Source organism: Vulpes vulpes, chromosome 4 (assembly GCF_048418805.1).
Source record: "Vulpes vulpes isolate BD-2025 chromosome 4, VulVul3, whole genome shotgun sequence".
Taxonomy (NCBI): domain Eukaryota; kingdom Metazoa; phylum Chordata; class Mammalia; order Carnivora; family Canidae; genus Vulpes; species Vulpes vulpes.
Window position 1 is genome coordinate 31,968,128 of NC_132783.1, and position 21,141 is coordinate 31,989,268.

The 21,141-nt window shown below is 35.9% G+C and overlaps 2 protein-coding genes across 2 annotated transcripts in view; one reads left to right on the forward strand and one right to left on the reverse strand.

Annotated features, from left to right (window-relative positions):
- ARSJ (arylsulfatase family member J) overlaps window positions 1–16,509 on the forward strand; it is a 75,282-nt gene extending 58,773 nt beyond the window's left edge. Inside the window, exon 2 of the mRNA XM_026013468.2 lies at window positions 14,063–16,509. Within this exon, the coding sequence (XP_025869253.1) occupies window positions 14,063–15,467 (1,405 nt within the window). The 3' untranslated portion in view covers window positions 15,468–16,509. The remainder of the gene's footprint in view (window positions 1–14,062) is intronic.
- Window positions 12,414–21,141, reverse strand: part of LOC140598571 (uncharacterized) — a 115,155-nt gene continuing 106,427 nt past the window's right edge. The window contains exons 2-4 of the mRNA XM_072755394.1: window positions 18,198–18,352; window positions 15,122–15,836; window positions 12,414–14,753 (exon numbers count right to left, since the gene is read on the reverse strand). Of these exons, the coding sequence (XP_072611495.1) occupies window positions 18,327–18,352 (26 nt within the window). The 3' untranslated portion in view covers window positions 12,414–14,753; window positions 15,122–15,836; window positions 18,198–18,326. The remainder of the gene's footprint in view (window positions 14,754–15,121; window positions 15,837–18,197; window positions 18,353–21,141) is intronic.

A 21,141-nucleotide genomic window follows, 5' to 3' on the forward strand; every position in this document is an offset into this window, starting at 1 on the left:
TAGTGGCTGGCCTAAGGCTACATGGCCAGTGAGGAGGAGGATTCAAATCTAGACATTGTGATTCCCAAAACAGTGGGTCTTTCTCAATACAACCACATATTCTGGATTGTTTCCACACTACATGCTAAACATCCTGTGATGTTAAGTCATTAGGCAGATTGTCCAGAGATAAAGTATGGCCTCTACTAATCCCTCCTCCAACCTGATTTCTAACAAATAGAAAGTACACATTTCCCACTTAGTACACAAGATATGGGTGGTTGTCCGCTTATGAGACATTGGGCTGTAGAACCAACCGGCCCTGACCACCAGGACAATCCCTTTGGAGAAAATAAAGAGGATTATTGCCTGAGCACATGTGAAATAAACTCTGTGAACTTTCCAGTTACTGCCCTTTTTGGCCTGTAAGCAGTGAGCCCTCCCCTGAGGAAAATAATCTGCCTCTATAATGATTACTTTCCACTTTACTTGTAATGTTTGGATAGCTTTAATGGAAGAAAAAAATATATAAGAGAGCTGACCAGCACCTGCAGTGAGAGGGATGAAAGTTAGCTCTGTTAAGCCAGAGCGGGGAAGATCTCCTCCCCTCGGGTATGTTTCAAGGCAATAGGTTTTGTCTATTAGAGATCTTCAGGGTGTATTTATTTTTCCTTTTATTCCTAGTTTTAAACATTTTTATTATCACTGTAAAACATTTCAAACATACTAAAGCTTTTTGAGAATAATATGACAAATACTCTGGGCATTTTTCTACACAAAGAAGAAAGTTGAGTGAAAAGAATTATTATATAAAATTAAGACAGCTATAACCATCCTTGTTATATATGTGGTAGATGAAAGAGTATCTATAATAATTACTAGGGCAAGGTGTCCATTTTAATTTGCTCATTTTCCTACTCTCATTTAAAGCTACATATAAAGTTCAGCCCTTCAGAATATAAAATATCAGTTCCACATCCTTATCTGCCAGCACTAATTGCTTATTAATGCTGCCATTTTAATAATAAATCCTAAGCTATTCAAAATAGTTCAATATCTGTATTCAGGACAGAATCAATAATCATCACTGTTAGAATTTACAGAGAAACCAATAAAAGGGCAAACTCATGGCAGAAGTCCATGAATGCAGCTTTTAGGAAAAAAATTATCTATACATGCCATTTGATGTCTAAGTCTAATGATGCCTATGTGAAAATGAGTGGCTCTAGCCATGAGAATTTGGTCATACCAATTTATGGAGTTTTGACTGAAAAATCATCTTTTTTCTTTAGTTTAAACTGCTTTGTAGCATAGAATTATAAACATCTTTTAAAAATGATGCTAATCAACTGAAAGTGTTAGTAAACCTATTGGCTTTGAAGAATGTAGGTTCACAACTCTCTCTCTGTAGATTTCCTGGTGTAATCTGAAACTTGTCCCCATCCATAGAAACAGGGAGAGACCTAAGAAATAGGCCACTCCAGGTTAGTAAGTGGGGCTTTTTAAATTTTTTTATATTTTGGTAGCATTTCTAGTGGTAGCAAAAGGTACATACATAAAAGGCTTGTTTTGGGTGGCAGCAAGATGAATGGATCCCTGCACCCTCTCTCCCAATCTTAAAAGCTTATAAAGAGGCCCTAACTGGGCTCAGTCACCTATACTATGCAGGTGCTTTCAACATCACATCACCATCTCAAGGCCCTGTACTTGGAGCAGCATCTAGGACCAGGACAGAGAAGTGAAACTCACATTCCCAGGACAGAGAAGAGGGTGATAAGCCTCCTAGTGCCCATGTCCAGCTCAAGGGTCAATTGGCAGTCATGTTTTTTTGGTCACATTTCCCAATAATTATATAACAATTATATATTCCCTGCTAAGCCTCTTTACTTTCACTTTATTTTCACCTGGCTTGCAGCTAAGACATTAATGAGTTCCATATGAGTTTGACATGAAATACTTTCACCTATGTGTGGGTAACTTCAGTGCAAAGATACCCAGTTATTTAAAAAATAATTCCTAACTATGGCTAACAAGTAATTATGTTCAAGAATGCAAGAATATTACCACTTTTTTTGTTGAGCTAATTCACAGAGAAGCCATATGGTGAACGTAAATGTCAAGCTCTTCATAATTTTTCCTTGTTTTCAAAGTTAGAACTACCAAGAAAATATCAGACTTAAATATAGCAGTCCTGGGACACCTGGGTGGCTCAGTCAGTTAAGTGGTTAAATGTCTGACTTCAGGTCATGATCTCAGGTCTTGGGATCAAGCACAGCATCAGGCTCCCTGCCCAGTATGGAGTCTGCTTCTCCCTCTCCTTCTGCTCCTCCCCTTGCCCAAGCTCTTACTCTCTCAATCTCTCAAAATAAATCAATAAAATCCTTAATAAATAAATAAATAGATTAATAAATAATAAATAAATAAATAAATAAATAGGCAGTCCTATTCTAGGGAAATAACGATGGACTAATGCATACAAAGGAAAGTGAGAGATCATATTTTCAAAATATTTGAAAGGATTTTTAATTTTTTCTAAGAAATTTATATCTTAATTTGAGAATTCTAACATCAAAGGATATTAGTTAAGGATATTTTCCTTAACACATCTGTCTCTGGGGTAAAGTTGGTAACATGAAATGTGGTTTAACATTTTAAGTATTCTCTGGTCCATACCTTCAAGTGCATTTTCTGTTTAGAATAGAGGACATTAAAACTTGCACATTTAAAAAAATGATTTAATAATACTCTGTGATAGTAAAGAGAATAGCAAAAAAAAAAAAAAAGAAAATTTTATTTTGATGATATGGTTATACTTTGTTTTATGGAACATATGTGACCTTAAAATAATCTCTATAAATTAAATAACTGTAAATATAGCTCTGGAGTTAAATTTTACTCAATAATTTTACAGAAAAGGAACATACTAATTATATAAGTGAATGTACATTTAGACAGATATTTGGTAATCTCTTGTTTATGTATTAAATCTTTTCTTTTTAATGGAGTAGAAAGTATCAGTCTTCAAAAGGAATAATTCCAAGAAGGAAAGACAACAGAGGAAAAAAAGAGGGAGAAGACCCTCTAGTTGGGAAGCATATTTGCTTTTTAATGGAAACTACCAAGAATTCACACACACCATAAATAAGTCTCTAAGTGAACCAAATAAAAGTACATCCACCTGATGTGTGGCAAGCCAATAAAAACTGACACTCAGCTTTTGCAGTAAGGAAAGACAGGCTATTTATTGGTATAGTGCCACCCAGGAGAATGGGGAGCTAATACTCCAAAGTCCAAAACTCCTTGATGGCTTGCAAGTGAAGGGTTTTGAAGGCAAAATTTGGGTCAGGGGATGCCTTGAAAAAGGGGACACCACTGATTGGAGGCCCAGAAGATCATGCTAGCATGTGCTCTAGTGCCACTTCATCTGATCTCCTAGAGATCTTTTCCGTCTCAAGAGACTTAGGATCTGAAAAATATCTTTATTCTTTATGCTAGAGATTTCTTTAGGTGCATCTGGCGATTATATCTTTAGGGTAGTGCTGATATATACCTAAAAGCTAGTAGAGTTGCATTCCTACAGGTTCGTTGATCAGTCTAGCCCTGCCTGGGGCAATATGACCTCTAATGTTCATTCTTTCATCTGAACTGACAAGATGGACACGGGTTTCAAGATTAAAAGAAAAATTTCCAGAAAGAAGTCACTTAACATGTGATTTGCAGCCATGTTTCTAATGAGACCAGGAAAACTGTATTCAGTGTAGCAAAAGCTTTGATGTTTATAAATGTTAACATATTGTGGATGAGCAGGGCAATTGTAAGGATGAACAGCAGGTTCTGATGATGAGGAAAGACCATTTAAAGCCAGGAATTTTAAGTTACTTGACAAGTTATTCTTTCTGTTTGTTAAATGGAGCATTTTCTCTGGCTTACATGAGATGATTACAGAATTTATTTAGCTCATCTGTCTGTTTTATTCTGGTCTAAAGTTGGCCTCCTGAATAGATGTTCCTAATAGGAAGCACGTTCCTTGATGAGATGAACGTTTTCATTCACTTGGCATTTACATTCCCTTTTTTATTTTATTTTATTTTTTATGTATTTTTTTCCCTTTTTTATTTTATTTTATTTTTCCTTTTTTTTTCCTTTTTTTTTTTTTTCCTTTTTTATTTTAAATTAAAAATTAGTCCCTCTTCTCTCACAGTTACTATTATCTCCCTGGAAATAACCACATCTAACTATTTGGATCATATCTTTACATTTTTTCTTTCTCTTTCTCTTTCTATGAATACACACTCATTCATTTATTCATTCAAAAAATATTTATTGATGTTATTTTATGCAATGCAGAACAGCAGTGAACAGTCCCTGCCTTCATAGAATATACATAGTTTTTATTATAAAAATGTAATCATACAATATTCTCCCATAGCCAGATGTTCTTTTACTCAACAATACATCATAAGCATTTCTCCATATTAGCACGTGGAGCCCCATCATATATTTTTTTCTTTTTCCATTTATACATCTTGAAGAAATAGTTTATATTCACCACTTACACCTTTTGTAAACCTTAAAAAAAAAAAAAAAAAAAAAAGAAGAAGCCAATTATCTTACCAGCAAAATGGGTTTATTCAAGAATGGTAGAGAATTACAATTCAGGACCCACAATCTATAGCAAAATGAAAAATGCAACAGACAAAGGAGAGGAAGATTATCTTATAGAGAAAAAGGAAGTTGGGAGGGGCTGTTCTGAACTAAGGTCCACTGGAGAAAAGTAAGAATTCAGGATGATGACAGTTTCTCATTGGCTGAGAAATTGGGGTAGTCAATTTCTTGTAGAAGATTCAGTGTACCTCTTCTCCTGTTGCGGCCTGTAATTGATCATTACTTCCTATTGAAGATTCTTTTGTTGGAGCCTGTAATTGAGACTTCTTCCTGTAATTGAGATTGAGTGGTATGGCTTCTTCTAGCTACCCAATTCCAGTTTAATGGAAAATTAACATTTTCAGTTTTGACTTTTCATTCAGGTCTCAACTCACTAAAATCTGGGCTTCTACTAAAATATGTTTTATCAGGTTGTCAGGGAGAAAGAATTTCCTCTGCCCTTCATGGTCCTTCTAGCTGGACTAAGAATCGAACTGACATAAAACAGATAAACAGGAGAAAATCAACTTTAGTTTCATATGTATGGAAAATCCACACAGACATGAACTTCCAGAGACAGTCAGGCAATATGAGGTTTATTTGACTTCCTACCTGAGCTAAGGAGAAAGATGAGGGTTTAGGGATACAAAGGGTAGAAGGCTGTTAGCAGGAAGGTGAGGGGAGATGTTTGGAAAACAAAGGTTGACCTATTATGCAGTTAACCTTCTTAGGTAAAAAAGAACCTATGTTAATAGCTCTCTTCCTGTTACATCCAGGAAGTTGTGGGGGAGATAAAGAGCGTTTTCTGAATCTGCTGTGTTTAACTCGAAATAATCTTCATGCCAAAGTAGCCTTTTTTGGGGCAGCCTGTTCTTGGTCCCTACAAGGTCATATAGGCTTATTCCCAAGTTAAGTTGATGCTTTTTAAATTCTCATGTTTCTTAGCTTCTTTACTGTATGTGATGTAGTCGACTCAAACTGCCCTTTACTACTCTAGTTCATGCAGTAGCTGTTTCATCTCAAACTCTTTCACTGGTGCTCCTTGCTTTTCTTCTGCATGATGGCATTCCCTGGGCTCCGTCTTTGGCCCCAGTCTCAGTCTTGTTTTTAGATGATCTCATGTGCTCCCATAAATTCACCCACCACCTGTATACTAATGAGTCTCAAATCTTAGAGTTATTTTGTCCTATACATCTCCAACCAAACAGTGCTTTTGGATATCTTACAGGTGCTTCCAACCAAACACAGAGCAGGATGTATCATCTTCGTATTCATTTCTCTTCTTCTTCCTAGATTTCCTTAGTACAAGAAAACTTCTTTCACCCCACCACCCAATCGAGAAACTTGGGACTCATTTTTAACATCTCCTGTCTCACGTTGCCCACAGTATGTAGCCCTCTCGGATATGCCCCATTAAAGTCCTCCCTTCCTCCTCACTGTCACCAATCTCCGTTTCAACTGTCAGCATTTATTTCTTACACAAACATCCCTGCTTTTGTCTTCTTCCACTCTAATCTACCCTTCATGCTGCAAACAGAGTGATTTTTTTAATACAGACTTTTATTATGTATTATTACTCTTTTTAAGGTATTTTAGTGGTTTTCTGTAAACTTCACATTAAGTACAAAAACCGTTGTACAGCTGTATGCTGTAATACAGCTCTATGTAACTTGGCACCTACTTATCTTTATAGTCTCATCTTCCATCAAGATATGTCTGAATCTCTGTTCTCATATTCTGAACTGTTGATCCACAGGAGGCCAAATTCTCTACCTTTGTGTATTTGAAGATTCTGCTCCTCTTACTGAAATACTCTCTTTACCTCCCCTTCCTTCAACTCTTCAAGTGAATGGCACCTCCTCCCTCAAGAATCACCTCAGATTCATGTTCCCTTGTGACTCCATGCTTTTGTCCATATTGTTCCAGGTTTTTCACTATCTTCCTTTTCCCCACATTCACCTAGATAGCCCTACAAATGCACTCAGATCAAACATGGCCTCTTCTGAGAGCATTTTGTGACCCTAATAGGAGTACTCAGAATATGCTGTGGTTGTTTTTCTTGAACTATATATTCCTGTCATGACTATTCTCTAATTTTTGTCAGTCTCTAATAATACTAGACTTGTAACCTAATCATCTATTGTAGCCTCTAATTCTAGAAATGAGGGGAAGCCCTGAAGTGCTGCCGCAACCATCCATCCTGAGGAATCCCAACAAATCAAAAGCATAGCTCCTCGCTGGGTTTGCCAACACTGTTGCCCAACAAACTCAGATAAACTCATCATAAGAGAAGCCAATAATTCAAGAGGGGGGTTGTGGAAAAGAGAAAGAGAAAAATTAATTTTGGGTGCAGGCAGCTGGAGGAGATGGCAGACTCAAGCCTTAAAAACCAACATCTCCACCGGCAATATGGACACCTGAAATTTTATAAGGAGAGGATGGAGGGTGGGGATACATGCCAGAGAGCAGGCAGAGAGTGCATGTTCATGGATGGGGGTCGGGATGCGTTCAGACCATTAACATGGGTCGGAAAGGGGATGTGTGGTCTTCTAGGCATTCCATTGCTATCAGGTCTTTTCTGACCTGGCAGTTGGAATGTTCTGGTCATTGCAAAACACCTTTATTAATGCCTCAAGAAAGTGTGAAAAGAAATATGCACAAGGGGTTTTAGTTAGAGTATGAGTTAAGTGGTCTTATCTGCTTCTGGTTTGGACTGTTGGGGTCTACAATTGAGCAAGAAGTCTTGCTAACTGAGTGCCTTGCAAGCAGGAATCATCCTCTTCAACTTTATGACCCCCAAAGCTAGCAGTGTCTGGCTCATAGTGAGTGAATGAGTTTTAAATAAGTAATTCATTCTAAACTATGACTAGTTTTTCATCTCATGAATGCTCAATGAATATCCATTAATTCATTTAAAAAAAAAGCTAGACATTGAGTTGTTATGGTACCTCTTTCCCACTTAACACCCTTTGTTAGAAGATATAATTAATTGAAAGATGAAATTAAGACCTATAAATAGAATGGCAGTCTTTGAAATAAAAGTGTCTTTTGGAAGGAAGTGATAAAGGAACACCTTGCAGAATATGGAAAATTAGTTACATTTTTCTAATTTATATATAAATACCTGAGTGACATTTGATTCATAAGGTATAGTTTCTTATACCTGGTTCCTTCCCTTCTAAATATCAATTTCTCCTGCACTATTGGCTGATTTTGTATTCTGTAATAATCTTAGACTCTAGAGTCTGCGTGGAACTATAAAGACTCATAATTTTATAAGTATCTTGTCATTATAAGGGTACAACTATGTAACTGGATTAAAACAATAATATTGGGCAGCCCTGGTGGCTCAACAGTTTTAGTGCCTGCCTTTGGCCCCAGGGCGTAATCCTGGAGTCCCGGGATCAAGTCCTGCATGGTCAGGCTCCCTGCATGGAGCTTGCTTCTCCCTCTGCCTGTGTCTCTGCCTCTCTCTCTCTCTCTCTCTCATGAATGAATAAAATCTTTTAAAAAAATAAAATAAAACAATAATATTATGTTAGACATTCCTAGGCAAAAGAGAATTCAAAACTACTGCCACTACCAGAACTCAGTGATATAAATTAATATTTAAAAAATTACAGAAGTCTTTACATAATCTAATGCCAAGCTGAAAGGCCCACTTAGCTTCTCTCTTTTAAGTTGGCAGGAAAGTGAGAATGATTGCTATTGATTTTAACAGATTTGGCATCAACTCTAGGTTTACTATTGTTCATATGGAATTTTCTTCACATGGTGGCCAGATGGTAACAAAAAAGTAGACTAAATTTCAAAATTAGTTCATTTTTTAGTCCTGATTACTGCCTTCAGAAAATATTATGTGAAAAACCTATTTTTTAAGCTAACTTTATATTATTCAAAGAAAGAAATTAAATATATATGGATGCATTGTGGAAACTTCTTTATCAGATACCTGTATGTAATATAAACTTGTTTTTGTAAAACAGCTCTGAGGTTGCATGGCGTTCCTTAGGGAAACATTAACCTATCATCTTTGATCAATGAATTTTTAGAGTTAGAAGGAACCTTAGAGGTAATCTAATATTCCTTTCCCAATTCAGATTCATTTTTTACAGAATCCCTGGCAGATGATCATGTAGTCTATTTTGTTGTTTTTTGTTTCTTTTCTTTTTTAGTTGTGGGGTTTTTTGTTTGTTTGTTTGCTTGTTTGTGCTGTTGTTTTTCAATCTACCATTTTGTAATCTTATCCATTAGATCTAACTGTATTCGTTGGAACAAAATGGAGATCAGCTGGTCCATCCACTGTTCGCCAAAATATGAAAGCCACAAACCCAAAAGTCCTTGATTTTTCCTTTTCCTTTCCCACTATTCTCCCTTCACTGATTTAGTCTTCTATCAGTCCTAAATTCAAATTATACATCTGATTTATCCACTTCCTTCCACTTTTACTGCCACTAGGTGGTAGTCCAAGCCACCGTCATCTTTGACCTACACTACTATAATAGCCTCATTAATCTCTGTTTCAATCTCATCTCCTTACAATCAACTTTCTGTACCAGCAGTCTCCAAATTGGAATACATACACCCTAGGGCAATGTGGGATCATAGGATATAAGACAAATACCAGAATTCTACTTATATTTATTTTATCCCATTCTTTTTAATGTTTACTTTGTGTGACTTATAATATTCATAAATTAGTGCAGTAGTGCCTGTATATCACTTTTAAATAAATAAATGTACATATACTTGGGGGAATGTGCTTAAGCATTGAATATTCCAGATGTTATCATTAGCCCAGTGTAGCATTATTACTTCTTAGAATTTACACATCGCCCTTATATAATGTAAGATCTTACTAGCATTTTATCTCTTTTCTGTTTTGCTTTTTTCAAATTCATAGTCTGATACATCCAATTTCCCAGATCCATAAGAACATGTAAATAAATGTCTTTTAACATGCAGAGCCTTCCATTTATCCCAATTAGATTTTCTTAGACATTTTTGATCTATATTTCATCTTGTTTCAACATTTCAAGTCATTTATAGTACTTTGAGTCTTGATTACACCACTTATAATATCAACTATTCTTCCTAGATAACAAGGATTTCTTCTGTTTCTTTATTCAAGTCATGGATAATAATAGATATGGATTTTTAATGGATTATAATAATAAATGTATGATAATGACCAATGCGTAAAAGCCATGGAAAGAGCTTTGTTGTACTGTTCCAGAGACTACTCTTCAGATCAGCAGTATTCAACTAATTAATCAATCTACTATTTTGTAGTGTGTTTTGAAGAATTATCTAATTGATTATCAAGCTTGCTGCTGCCAAGTCAAAGTCATTATCAAGCCAAAGATTATTCCCTAGATTCCAACCATCCCCTTCCTAAAAGAAAATAATTTGTTAGCATTCAGTGCTATTCTCCATGACTGAACTGTCTCCATCCCTACCTGATCCCAAGGTTCAGAAAACTCATACCTTAAAGTCAGTCCCATCGCTAGTAGGATCTTGACTTAGAGCTCACTTAGGGATAGCAAAGCTTTGGGTACCGGGAGGTGGTGGACAAAACAGAACAAATATTTAGTCCTTGGCATACATTTTACACTCCATATACTGTTTAACTGAGCAAATGAATAACTACTGAAAGTTAATGTAAATAAATTAACCCAATGTTTAAATGGGTCTAGCTTTTCAATAATCTGTGAGTATTCCATGGAAAAGACTCTAAAGCCAAAAATCTGGATTCCAGATTTTTTTCAACACTTATAGCTATAAAACTCGACAAATCATTAAATTACTCTCATTAAATTACTCTGAGTTTCAATGTTTTGGGTTTTTGTTATTAGATGAAAATAATTAATGGAACTCTCCTGCTTCATCCACAGAGTTCTATAAGCCAGAGAAATCATGTAAATAAAAATTATCTATATGCCTTGATTGGTATTAATGTGTAATACTATCATTCTTATGATGACCATACTGTTATTTTCCATTATTTTGTAAGAAAAGAATCATGAGCAGATTTTTGAAATGCCAATCATTTTCCAAAGCTGTTTACCTAATACTGATCTTTTTTTTTAAAAAGAGAGTGAAGCTTAAAAATTTATTTTAAATAAAATAAAATATAATAGAAAAGAAAATGAAGCTAACATAGCAAGACTTTTCTTTTTGGTCCCACCTAATTTGTTCTTTTTGAAGTGGTCACAAATCATCTACTTAAAAAATCGTTCTCAAATTTTTCTGGGATCAATATAAACCTCACTATTTGGTTTACAAAAATCTTTCTTTAATTAGAAAGTTAAAACAGATTTGCTTCTCAAGATTGATGGCATTTTTCCCCTGCTTCTTGATTTTTTTTAAGAATACTGATTTTACTTAAAGAAAATAGAGAGAGCATCAGACTTAACTGTTGTCATTCAGAAATCAACTTCACAGCTTGGTGGAGCAGGCTAAGGAGTTGGGGGTCATCTCTATATCTCTATTCTCCTATCTATAAAATTAACATAAAAGTATCCTACCTCTTACTGTTGTAGTAAGAACTAAATGCAATAATGCATGTGACAGAAGGCCTATAAATTATAAAACTTTATGCATAAATGTTAGTAACATGACTCAGAACTCTGAGGTAATAATAGCAAAACCTATCATTTATTGATGTACTCTGTACTCTCCTTATTAAACTCTATGCTCTCTTAATGTTACAGCAATCCAATATGTATTATTATCCCTATTTTACAGATGAGGAAGCTGAGGATCAGAGGGGTTAAGTACTGCCCAAAGTCACATAGCTAATAAGCAGTGGAGCAAATTCAATCCCAGGTCTGTCTAACCCCCAAGCTCTATCTATCCTTCACCCATGCCCCAAATTCTAGTCCAAACCACCAATTTACCCCCAAAGTCTTGAGTTCATTTAATAAGAGCCTGTCCTGAAAAGATCTCTTCTGCTATGAGCTTCCACCAAACCTTTATGTTGTTGTCTGTTCTAAATTTTCCAATATGAAAACTGTTCTAGGTTGTGGGGAAGAGAAAAACCATACAGCCAATGGTTCTGATGTCTCTTACTTATCTGCTAACACTGTTCCCTCTCCTGAAAAACGCCGACCTCTTCTTCCCTACTCTTTTTTGTGTGAGCATTTTCTGTATTTCATGCTTTTCAAAAGGCACAATTACTTTTGCTTTTAGTACTAGCTGAGAAAATGCCCAGTTTGATTAAAAAGACTTGAATTGGAAAAAAAAAAAAAAAAAAGACTTGAATTGGTTAGCCATTCAATGAATTGAATAGATACTCTGGCCAAGTATATTTTCTGCATAGAATTATTTACTTAATGATTCATTAAAATTCTTACCCGTACAGATTTTTCCTTTTTTTTTTTTTTATTGTTCCATTTTTAAATTGAATCAATGCTTACACTGATAGGTATTATCAATTTGTCATGTACTCTTACAAAATCAATGCTTTCACCAGGAAGTGTTTTGGATTCTGAAACTGAATCATCAAAAATTATCAAGGGCAGTAACAGTACTTTCTGAATTTGCTGCTAAATAATGCTTATGAAATGCTTATTTTTGAGAGTTTATTACATTTTAAATTATCTCAACTGTGGTAATTGTGAAACTTTGACAGCTTAATGATTAGCAGAGTAGACAGGGCCCATGTTGAATGCTGCTTTGCCTTAGTGACCAAATATCCCTATGGATCCCACAAAATGCTGCTTTGCCTTAGTGACCAAATATCCCTATGGATCCCACAAAACCATCAATGTTAGTTACATCAATGACACTTTTTTTTTAATTTTTTAAATTTATTTATGATAGTCACACAGAGAGAGAGAGAGAGGCAGAGACATAGGCAGAGGGAGAAGCAGGCTCCATGCACCGGGAGCCCGACGTGGGACTCGATCCCGGGTCTCCAGGATCGCGCCCTGGGCCAAACGCAGGCACTAAACCGCTGCGCCACCCAGGAAAACCCACATCAATGACACTTTAAAAGAACTCACAGTTACATTATACTGTCATTTGAAAATTTAAATAAATTGCCCTATTCACCCAAGGTATGTATGACATGTGGCCTTTTGAGTTAAATCAATTTTAAAAATGTTTTATTTTGATCTCAATATTACTCTTTGTAACTTGATTCCAAGAATATTTTTGCATCTACCTTAAAACATATTTTTGCATCTAACTTAAAACCTTCTGCAACCTTCATTTTCTCAGAATTTCTGTATTTTCTATTTTAAAAGTCCTTTTGAACTTATATAATAATTATAGAATCAATTGCTTTTAAATGTCATGAACATCTTGATCCAAATGAAAATTCATACTTAGGTGATGATAACCATTCTCTGAGGAAAAGTCCTTGGCAAAATATCCTTGGGAAAAGAACAAGGCTAGAAACTAACAGTCACTTAATTTTAATATATAGAAAGGGTTGCCTTGTTTTCTTAGACTATAGTTGAATGTGATTTTTTTTTAAAAAAGGAGACACTGTGGAAAAAATATGAAAGGACTCATTTGCTGCTGTTTTGAAGAAAATGTAATCCTTCCTTAGCACCAGCTAAAACCCTTACCCTAAAGTGGCTTTTCAGTAATGTCTCGTGTGCCAGAAAAATTCCCTTTCTCTTTACAGAAATCTAACAGGTTGAGGACTAATTATAAGATATTTTTTGACAATCAAATAGCAGATTTTTATATAACTTTTCCTTGTATTTTTAGTGCCTCAAAATTAGTGATTGAAAAAAAAATCTCAGGAAATGATTTGGGAGCTAATGTGAGGTCCCTAGACTAAAAACTAATTAATCATCATCATCATCATCATCATCATCTAACATTTCTATACTTTCCCTTACCCCATTAGCTTTCTTTCTTTTTTTTTTTTCCCATTAGCTTTCTATGTCATATAATTAATTAAGAGATTAAAGTTAATTCAGGTCTACGGCCATACCACCCTGAACGTGCCCGATCTCATCTAAAGTTAATTCAGATTAGTTCCATTAGAAGAACTTTAAAAAGACTTTGAGATAGGGGCACCTGGGTGGCCCAGTGGGTTTAAGCATCTGATTTTTGGCTTAGGTCATAATCTCAGGATGGTGAGATTGAGCCCCACATAGAGCTGCATGTTGAGCGTGGAGCCTACTTAAGATTTTCTCTTTCCCTCTACCCCTACCCCCTCTCAAAAAAAAAAAAAAAAAAAAAAAAAAAGCACTTTAAGTGGTGAAATCTTAGTTTTAAAAGTACTGATTTAGAGTCAAATGTATTTCAGATGTTAAATATGAAGCTGATTAGGGTAAGACTTTTGAGTCGACAGTAGAAATACTGAATTGGTCCTATTTTATTTCAGGTAATGTTTTATTTCATAGGAACATTGTTTAACTCAAAAACCATTATAATATCTCTTTTATTCTGCACTGACAAAACTTTTACTCTCGTCAAGGTATCAGATACACACCGGACTTCAACATTCTATCATAAGACCTACTCAACCCAACTGCCTACCTCTGGACAATGCAACCCTACCTCAGAAGCTAAAGGAGGTTGGATATTCAACACATATGGTTGGAAAATGGCACTTGGGTTTTTATAGAAAAGAATGTATGCCCACCAAGAGAGGATTTGATACATTTTTTGGTTCCCTCTTGGGAAGTGGTGATTACTATACACACTACAAATGTGACAGTCCTGGGATGTGTGGCTACGACTTGTATGAAAATGACAATGCTGCCTGGGACTATGACAATGGCATATACTCCACACAGATGTACACTCAAAGAGTTCAGCAAATCTTAGCTTCCCATGACCCCAGAAAGCCTATATTTTTATATATTGCCTACCAAGCTGTTCACTCACCGCTGCAAGCCCCTGGCAGGTATTTTGAACACTACAGATCCATTATCAACATAAACAGGCGGAGGTATGCAGCCATGCTTTCCTGCTTAGATGAAGCAATCAACAATGTGACTCTGGCTCTGAAGACATATGGTTTCTATAACAATAGCATCATCATATACTCTTCAGATAATGGCGGCCAGCCCACAGCAGGAGGAAGTAACTGGCCTCTCAGAGGTAGCAAAGGAACGTACTGGGAAGGAGGCATTCGGGCTGTTGGCTTTGTGCATAGTCCACTTCTGAAAAACAAGGGAACGGTGTGTAAGGAGCTGGTGCACATCACTGACTGGTACCCCACTCTGATTTCACTGGCTGAAGGACAAATTGATGAGGACATCCAACTGGATGGCTATGATGTCTGGGAAACCATAAGTGAGGGCCTTCGTTCACCCCGGGTGGATATTTTGCACAACATTGACCCCATTTATACCAAGGCGAAAAATGGCTCCTGGGCAGCCGGCTATGGGATCTGGAACACCGCCATCCAGTCAGCCATCAGGGTGCAGCACTGGAAACTGCTTACAGGAAACCCTGGCTACAGTGACTGGGTTCCCCCTCAGTCTTTCAGCAACCTGGGACCCAACCGGTGGCACAACGAGCGAATTACCTTGTCGACTGGCAAAAGCGTCTGGCTCTTCAACATCACAGCTGACCCATATGAGAGAGTGGACCTATCTCACAGGTATCCTGGAATCGTGAAGCAGCTCCTGCGGAGGCTCTCCCAGTTCAACAAAACCGCAGTGCCTGTCAGGTACCCCCCCAAAGACCCCAGAAGTAACCCTCGGCTCAATGGAGGAGTCTGGGGACCATGGTATAAGGAGGAATACAAGAAAAAGAAGCCAAGCAAAAGTAAGGCTGAGAAAAAGCAGAAGAAAAGTAAGACAAAGAAGAAACAGCAGAAAGCAGGTTCATTTCCAAATTGCCGTGCAGGTGTTTGCCATTACCGTGGATAAGGGCAATCTTTTTCCTGTCTGCTTAAACTTAAATCAGTCTGTGTCTTTTAGCTGTTTTCTAGGTAAACCAGCAAATTCGGCTTAATAAGATCACTGCCATAAGCACCGGAGCTATTTTCATGCTGTACCAGTCCCGAGACTCCTGCCACCTGGTCGCCACATGGAAAGCAGTTCTGTTCAGTGCCAAAGGTGCTACCCTCGCAAGCCACACTCGGAGGAGAATGGAGATGTTGGATTCTTTTGCTCCTTTATAAAAGTGTTCATGAAGGAGTCCAGTGCTTCAGTCAATTGACCAAACACTTGCTTAAAACTGCAGCCAATGAACATGTTAACTTGATGCAAGTTACAGGGTAGCAGGACTACAACTACCTGTGATAAAGGACAGTCAAAGGTTGCGTCACCTCAAAAGGCCTTGAAAAATATTTTTTTCTTAGTGAATTATTGTATCTTTATTTTATGACACTTGTTTTTTTTTTAATTAATCCCATGTCACGTATCATTTCCTTTCCTGTGAAAATAAGCTGTTTTCTCCCATGTAAACAGCAAGCACCTCATTTTATCACCCATGAGGGAATGGCAAATAAGAATGTTTAAGCACACTGCCAAAACGTGAATGTAACTGTTTTCTAAACACTTTAATAGAATGACATTTCAACATAAAATACATAATTTATTTTACAGAAAAAAATATTAACTATTTTGTTTTCATAAAAAGTTATACAAATGACTTTTAATTATTTTATTTTTATTTTCTATATACTGTTAGAAGTTTACTTCATATCTTTAAGATTACCAAGCACTGTAATACTACAAATTACTGTAATACTGTGTGAATTCATAGAATATAAAAAGAAGGTTATTCAGAAAAAAATGATCATTGTTCAATTGTTATTTTTGAATGTAAAAAGATGAATATATTCCTTAAAAATTACTCAGAAATTCAGTGTTGTACAGGGGTGAGAGACGACTTTATTGTTTCTATCATAAACACTTTATTTATGACTTTATTATTAAAAATGACTTGTTTTACAGCACTTGCAAATTTAGTGTGGCTTTTATGATCTAATTTCTAGACATATTATTCATCTTAATAATAAAAAATCTTTTCAAATAGGCAATTGAAGGTATGATTTTCTAACAACCATAGTAAATAATATGGATTTTGCAAATAAGAGATGTTTCCATTTGGCTATTTCATAGAGAAAAATGTTCTTTTGTTAGTATGTAACATTTATAATGATCCTACTCTTACACAAAGTGGACATGGTGGGGATATGATTTTAAGTTCTTGATTAATGACCGTAACTTTCTCAAAGAAAATAAATTAGCCCACAGTCTTCTATCTGGAAATGGCTTCGCAGATGTTCGCTATTTGTAAGAATACCTGCCACCAGCACATGTGCTAGGTAGGCTGTGATTTAAGAGAAATCTGTCTTGCAGGGTGCCTGGGTGGCTCAGCTGGTTAAGCGGTTGCCTTTGGGTTAGGTCATAATCCTGAGGTCCTGGGATTGAGCCCCGCTGCTCAGCAGGGAGTCTGCTTCTCCCTCTCCCTCTGCCCTCCCCTTGCTCCTGTCGTGTTCTCTCTCTCTCCCTCTCTCAAATTAAATATTTTTGAAAGTCTGTCTTGCCCTAAAGAAACTAAAGTCTAAAAAAAAAAAAACAACAACTAAAGTCTAATATAATATTCATCTATAAATAATGAACAAAAATATTTTCAAAATGTCTGCAATTCACTAGGTATTTCAAGATGTCTGGGAAGGAAAATACTGTACACTTGACTTTCATGCCCTAATAATTAAAACTGTGTTAATACTGGGCATTTAATCTCAGGTGTCAGTTTAAGAGACTAAACTGGGTTTCTCATGCTGTATTTCTAGCTCTTTCAAGTGTAGACTGCAACTCTTTAAAACCTCTGATCCTTTTACTAGGAGAACAAAAGAAAGTCCTGGACTTAAAGTTTAAAACTAGTTTTGTCAGAAAATAATTTATGGATTTGGCTATGTGTCTTGGATGCAAAAGTATATAAAACAGTTTATTTGAATAAAAAAGCAACAAATAACAAGCAGCAAACTCTTATAGTGCCTTTCCAGTGAAAACATCCACCCCAGGTCTGTCAAGTCTACTAAAGGAGTTGCTTCATCTATATTTATATAGTCTCACCTCACTTTTCAAAATAATTGAGTTAATGTTACAGTTTTCTTGACCAGGCCCTTTTTGAAAATCTTAAGAATAGAGAAAACACTGTGCCTCTGACAGCTGAATAAGTATACAGTTAATACATTTTAGCATTTGATATTCCAAAGCATATGAATTTGGCATCAGGATTAGCCTCTTAAGCATTTTATTTATAGGGTTCTTAAGCACTCAAATTATGAATTTGTCAGTAGCCATCAGAATATGTGTTGGCAGAAAGAAGCTGGCTTGCCAAAAGAACCATGCAAAATTCTTATGTCATAAGCCAATAAATTCATTGTTCCTTCTTAGCAAAAATTACTTATCAAAATTTACATGTTCATTCAACAAATATTTGTTAAATCCCCAAATCTGTCAGGTAAAATTCTAGGTGCTTGGGATGTAGCAGTGAACAAAATGAATAAAAATTTTCACCTTTGTGCAGGTTATCCTCTTGCCAAGTTAGGCAGACAATAAATAATGAATGTAACTAATAAGCAAATTCTATGTGTAGTCCCCCACCTTAGCCACAATTTTGCTTTCCACGGTTTCACTTACTCCGAATAATTAGTCTACTGCAGTCCAGAAGTAGACGATCCTCCTTCTGTATCCTCAGATGAATCGTAGCCATCCCAATGCCTACGTCATTCACCGCACTTCACTTCATTGCTTTGGTATTTTTTCATCTCACATCATCACAAGAAGGCTGAGTTCTATACAATAAGATATTTGAGAGAGACCACATTCACACAACTTTTATTACAGTATATTGTTAATAATTTTTATTTTATTATTAGTTATGGCTGTTAATCTCTTACTGTGCTTAATTTATAAATTAAGCTTTATCATAGATATGTATGTATAGGAATAAAACATAGTATATATAGACTTAGATATTATCTGTGGTTTCAGGCATCCACTGGAGGTCTTGGGACTGCTGTATATACGTACTATATAAAGTAATATGAAAAGGAAAAAGTAGATCAGAATAAGGGGAGGATTCATTCAATGCCAAGTTTATCTACCCATTCATTCAACATTTGTGAAATGCCACATACAATTATATCCCCTAGTGTCCATTGACAAGTATCATCAAACAGAGTTCTTCAGGTCATGTACATTCTCCTGGGAGACATACATAAATCAAATAATCAAGCATCCTCATCTCCTCCTCTCCCTTCTTCCCTAAGTGATGTCTCTCCATAGCACTTCTCATCCTTTAATATATTTCATACTTTACTTACATATTTTCTTTATTCCCTGACTCTTCCCTCTAGAGTATAAGCTTCTTAAAAATCATTTATGTCTGCTCTGTTTATACTTGTATCACCAGTATATAAGGCAATACCTGGCTCATAGTCAGCATTCAATATATATTTTTGAATGAATAAATACAGTTATCACATACATCCATATGTTCAGCTACATTTGCTTGAGTTTCCGATTTCCTTTTTTTTGTTTGTTTGCTTTCCATTTCTTGTATCGGGATTTCACTGTTGAAAATAGAACTAATCATCTCTAATACCTTCCCTCATAATAATAGCAATAATGTGAAATGCAGACATTTCTAGCACTGTAAAAAGTAACTCTAATAATGTATAGTTATAAAAATAGAGTGTTAAAGCAAATCCCAAGCAAAGTCACACAAAATTGAGAGCAATTTTTATCTACGTTATTACCTAACAGGACAGAACACTATTATTATAACACTACTTTGAATATTACAGATCCATTAGCTGAAATGAGAGTTTCCAGAAAGAAGAGGTGGGGGCTTAAATTGTGAATAGTTGTCTTAGCAAGTTGTAAAAGGAAAAAACATAAATAGCAAACGTCTATGTCTTCATAGAATTTTGAAGCCACATGGATTAAACCTACTTTCCTTGAGTGATTACAAACCTCTCCAATTTGGCAGAACAAGAATTCTTCTTTAAAGATAGGTCTTTCTTAAGCTGGACTGTTAGGATTTCGATGAAGTCTGTTGATTTATTGGCTAGCTATGGCATTATTAAAAAGCCAGGACACCAAAATGTCCTTGCAAGTTAGGTAGACAAACACATTACCTAACCTTCCATTTTATATCTGTGACTTGAAATTTCCTTTCTCCCAAATTTTTCTACAATCCTATGAAATTCTTGGTTCATTGGCTTATGCAATTTTGTGTAAAATTAATCCCAAAAACCATAAAGGAGGAAGAAAATAACATAAGCTCATTAGAAATGTCTACATAGTCACTCTTTGCAAAAATTCTCTAGCTGAAAATTTTAAGTGAGGACATCTTATAAATCAAAGAAATGTAAAATTTATCTTTCAGAATAAAAATCCAAAAACAATTTTTAAATGACCTATTAATTTCTCTGGAAACGATATTTTAAAGAATTAATGTTCCTTCAGCCTTGAGAGTTGTGAATGACTGGCAGATACTTTCAAAAGAACTTCTAAAGCCTAAACAACTATAAGAAAAAAAATTTATTACTAAGATTAACAAAAACAAAACCTTGTTTTTGTTTAAAAAAAAAAAACACCTTGGTTTTTATATAGCATCTGAAACTGTATTTTCTCATGTCACCATCATCAGAACTTCCAGAGGTTTTTTATCAGCAAAAATGATAGCATAATTCATTAGCCATGGAGACGCATTCTAATACACATCCCACTAACTTTTGTAGTTTTTCGTGATTGGAGTATCAATTCCCTCTAGCACCTGAGAAATAGAGAATTATAAGCATATAGCATCCACATTACTTTCTACTATACAATCACACTTAAGTCACCAATAAAATGTAGGGGTTCAGAGTATATCACCCCAAAATATGCTGCCTTGGTATATTCATTCCTTTTTTTAAAAAAAATTTTTTAAATTTATTTATGATAGTCACACAGAGAGAGAGAGAGAGAGAGAGAGAGAGAGAGGCAGAGACACAGGCAGAGGGAGAAGCAGGCTCCATGCACCGGGAGCCCGACGTGGGATTCTATCCCGGGTCTCCAGGACCGCGCCCTGGGCCAAAGGCAGGCGCCAAACCGCTGCGCCACCCAGGGATCCCAGGTATATTCATTCCTTTGAGTGAGTTACAGTCACCTTAAAAATGGCAGATACAAGAACAGCCTTCCTTTTTCTTCTGGAAGGCAGGAAATAAAACTCTCATGTGAAAAGTGTCCTCTCTGTAAGGAGGAAGACATTCTTGTCACTAGACAAGGGGAGTGTGGGCTGAGAGAAGCCTGTACAAACTTGTTAATCTGATCCTCACCTCTCTAGTCACTTTTCCACAAGTAATTGTCCTGGCCCAGAACCCTTTGTCACATCCTCACAATTTACTACCCTTTGTCCAACCTGGTACATAGCATTCAACTCTAGCGACTTCTTTGTGTCTTCCTTTTCCACCGAAGATGCCCATGTACGTGTAAAAATAAAATATACAGTCTTTTTTATTAAGCCTGTCTTTTCTTCATGTTTTGCTCAAAGACCTAAGAGTTAACTTAGCCTTTCAAAAATTACAGTGACAAC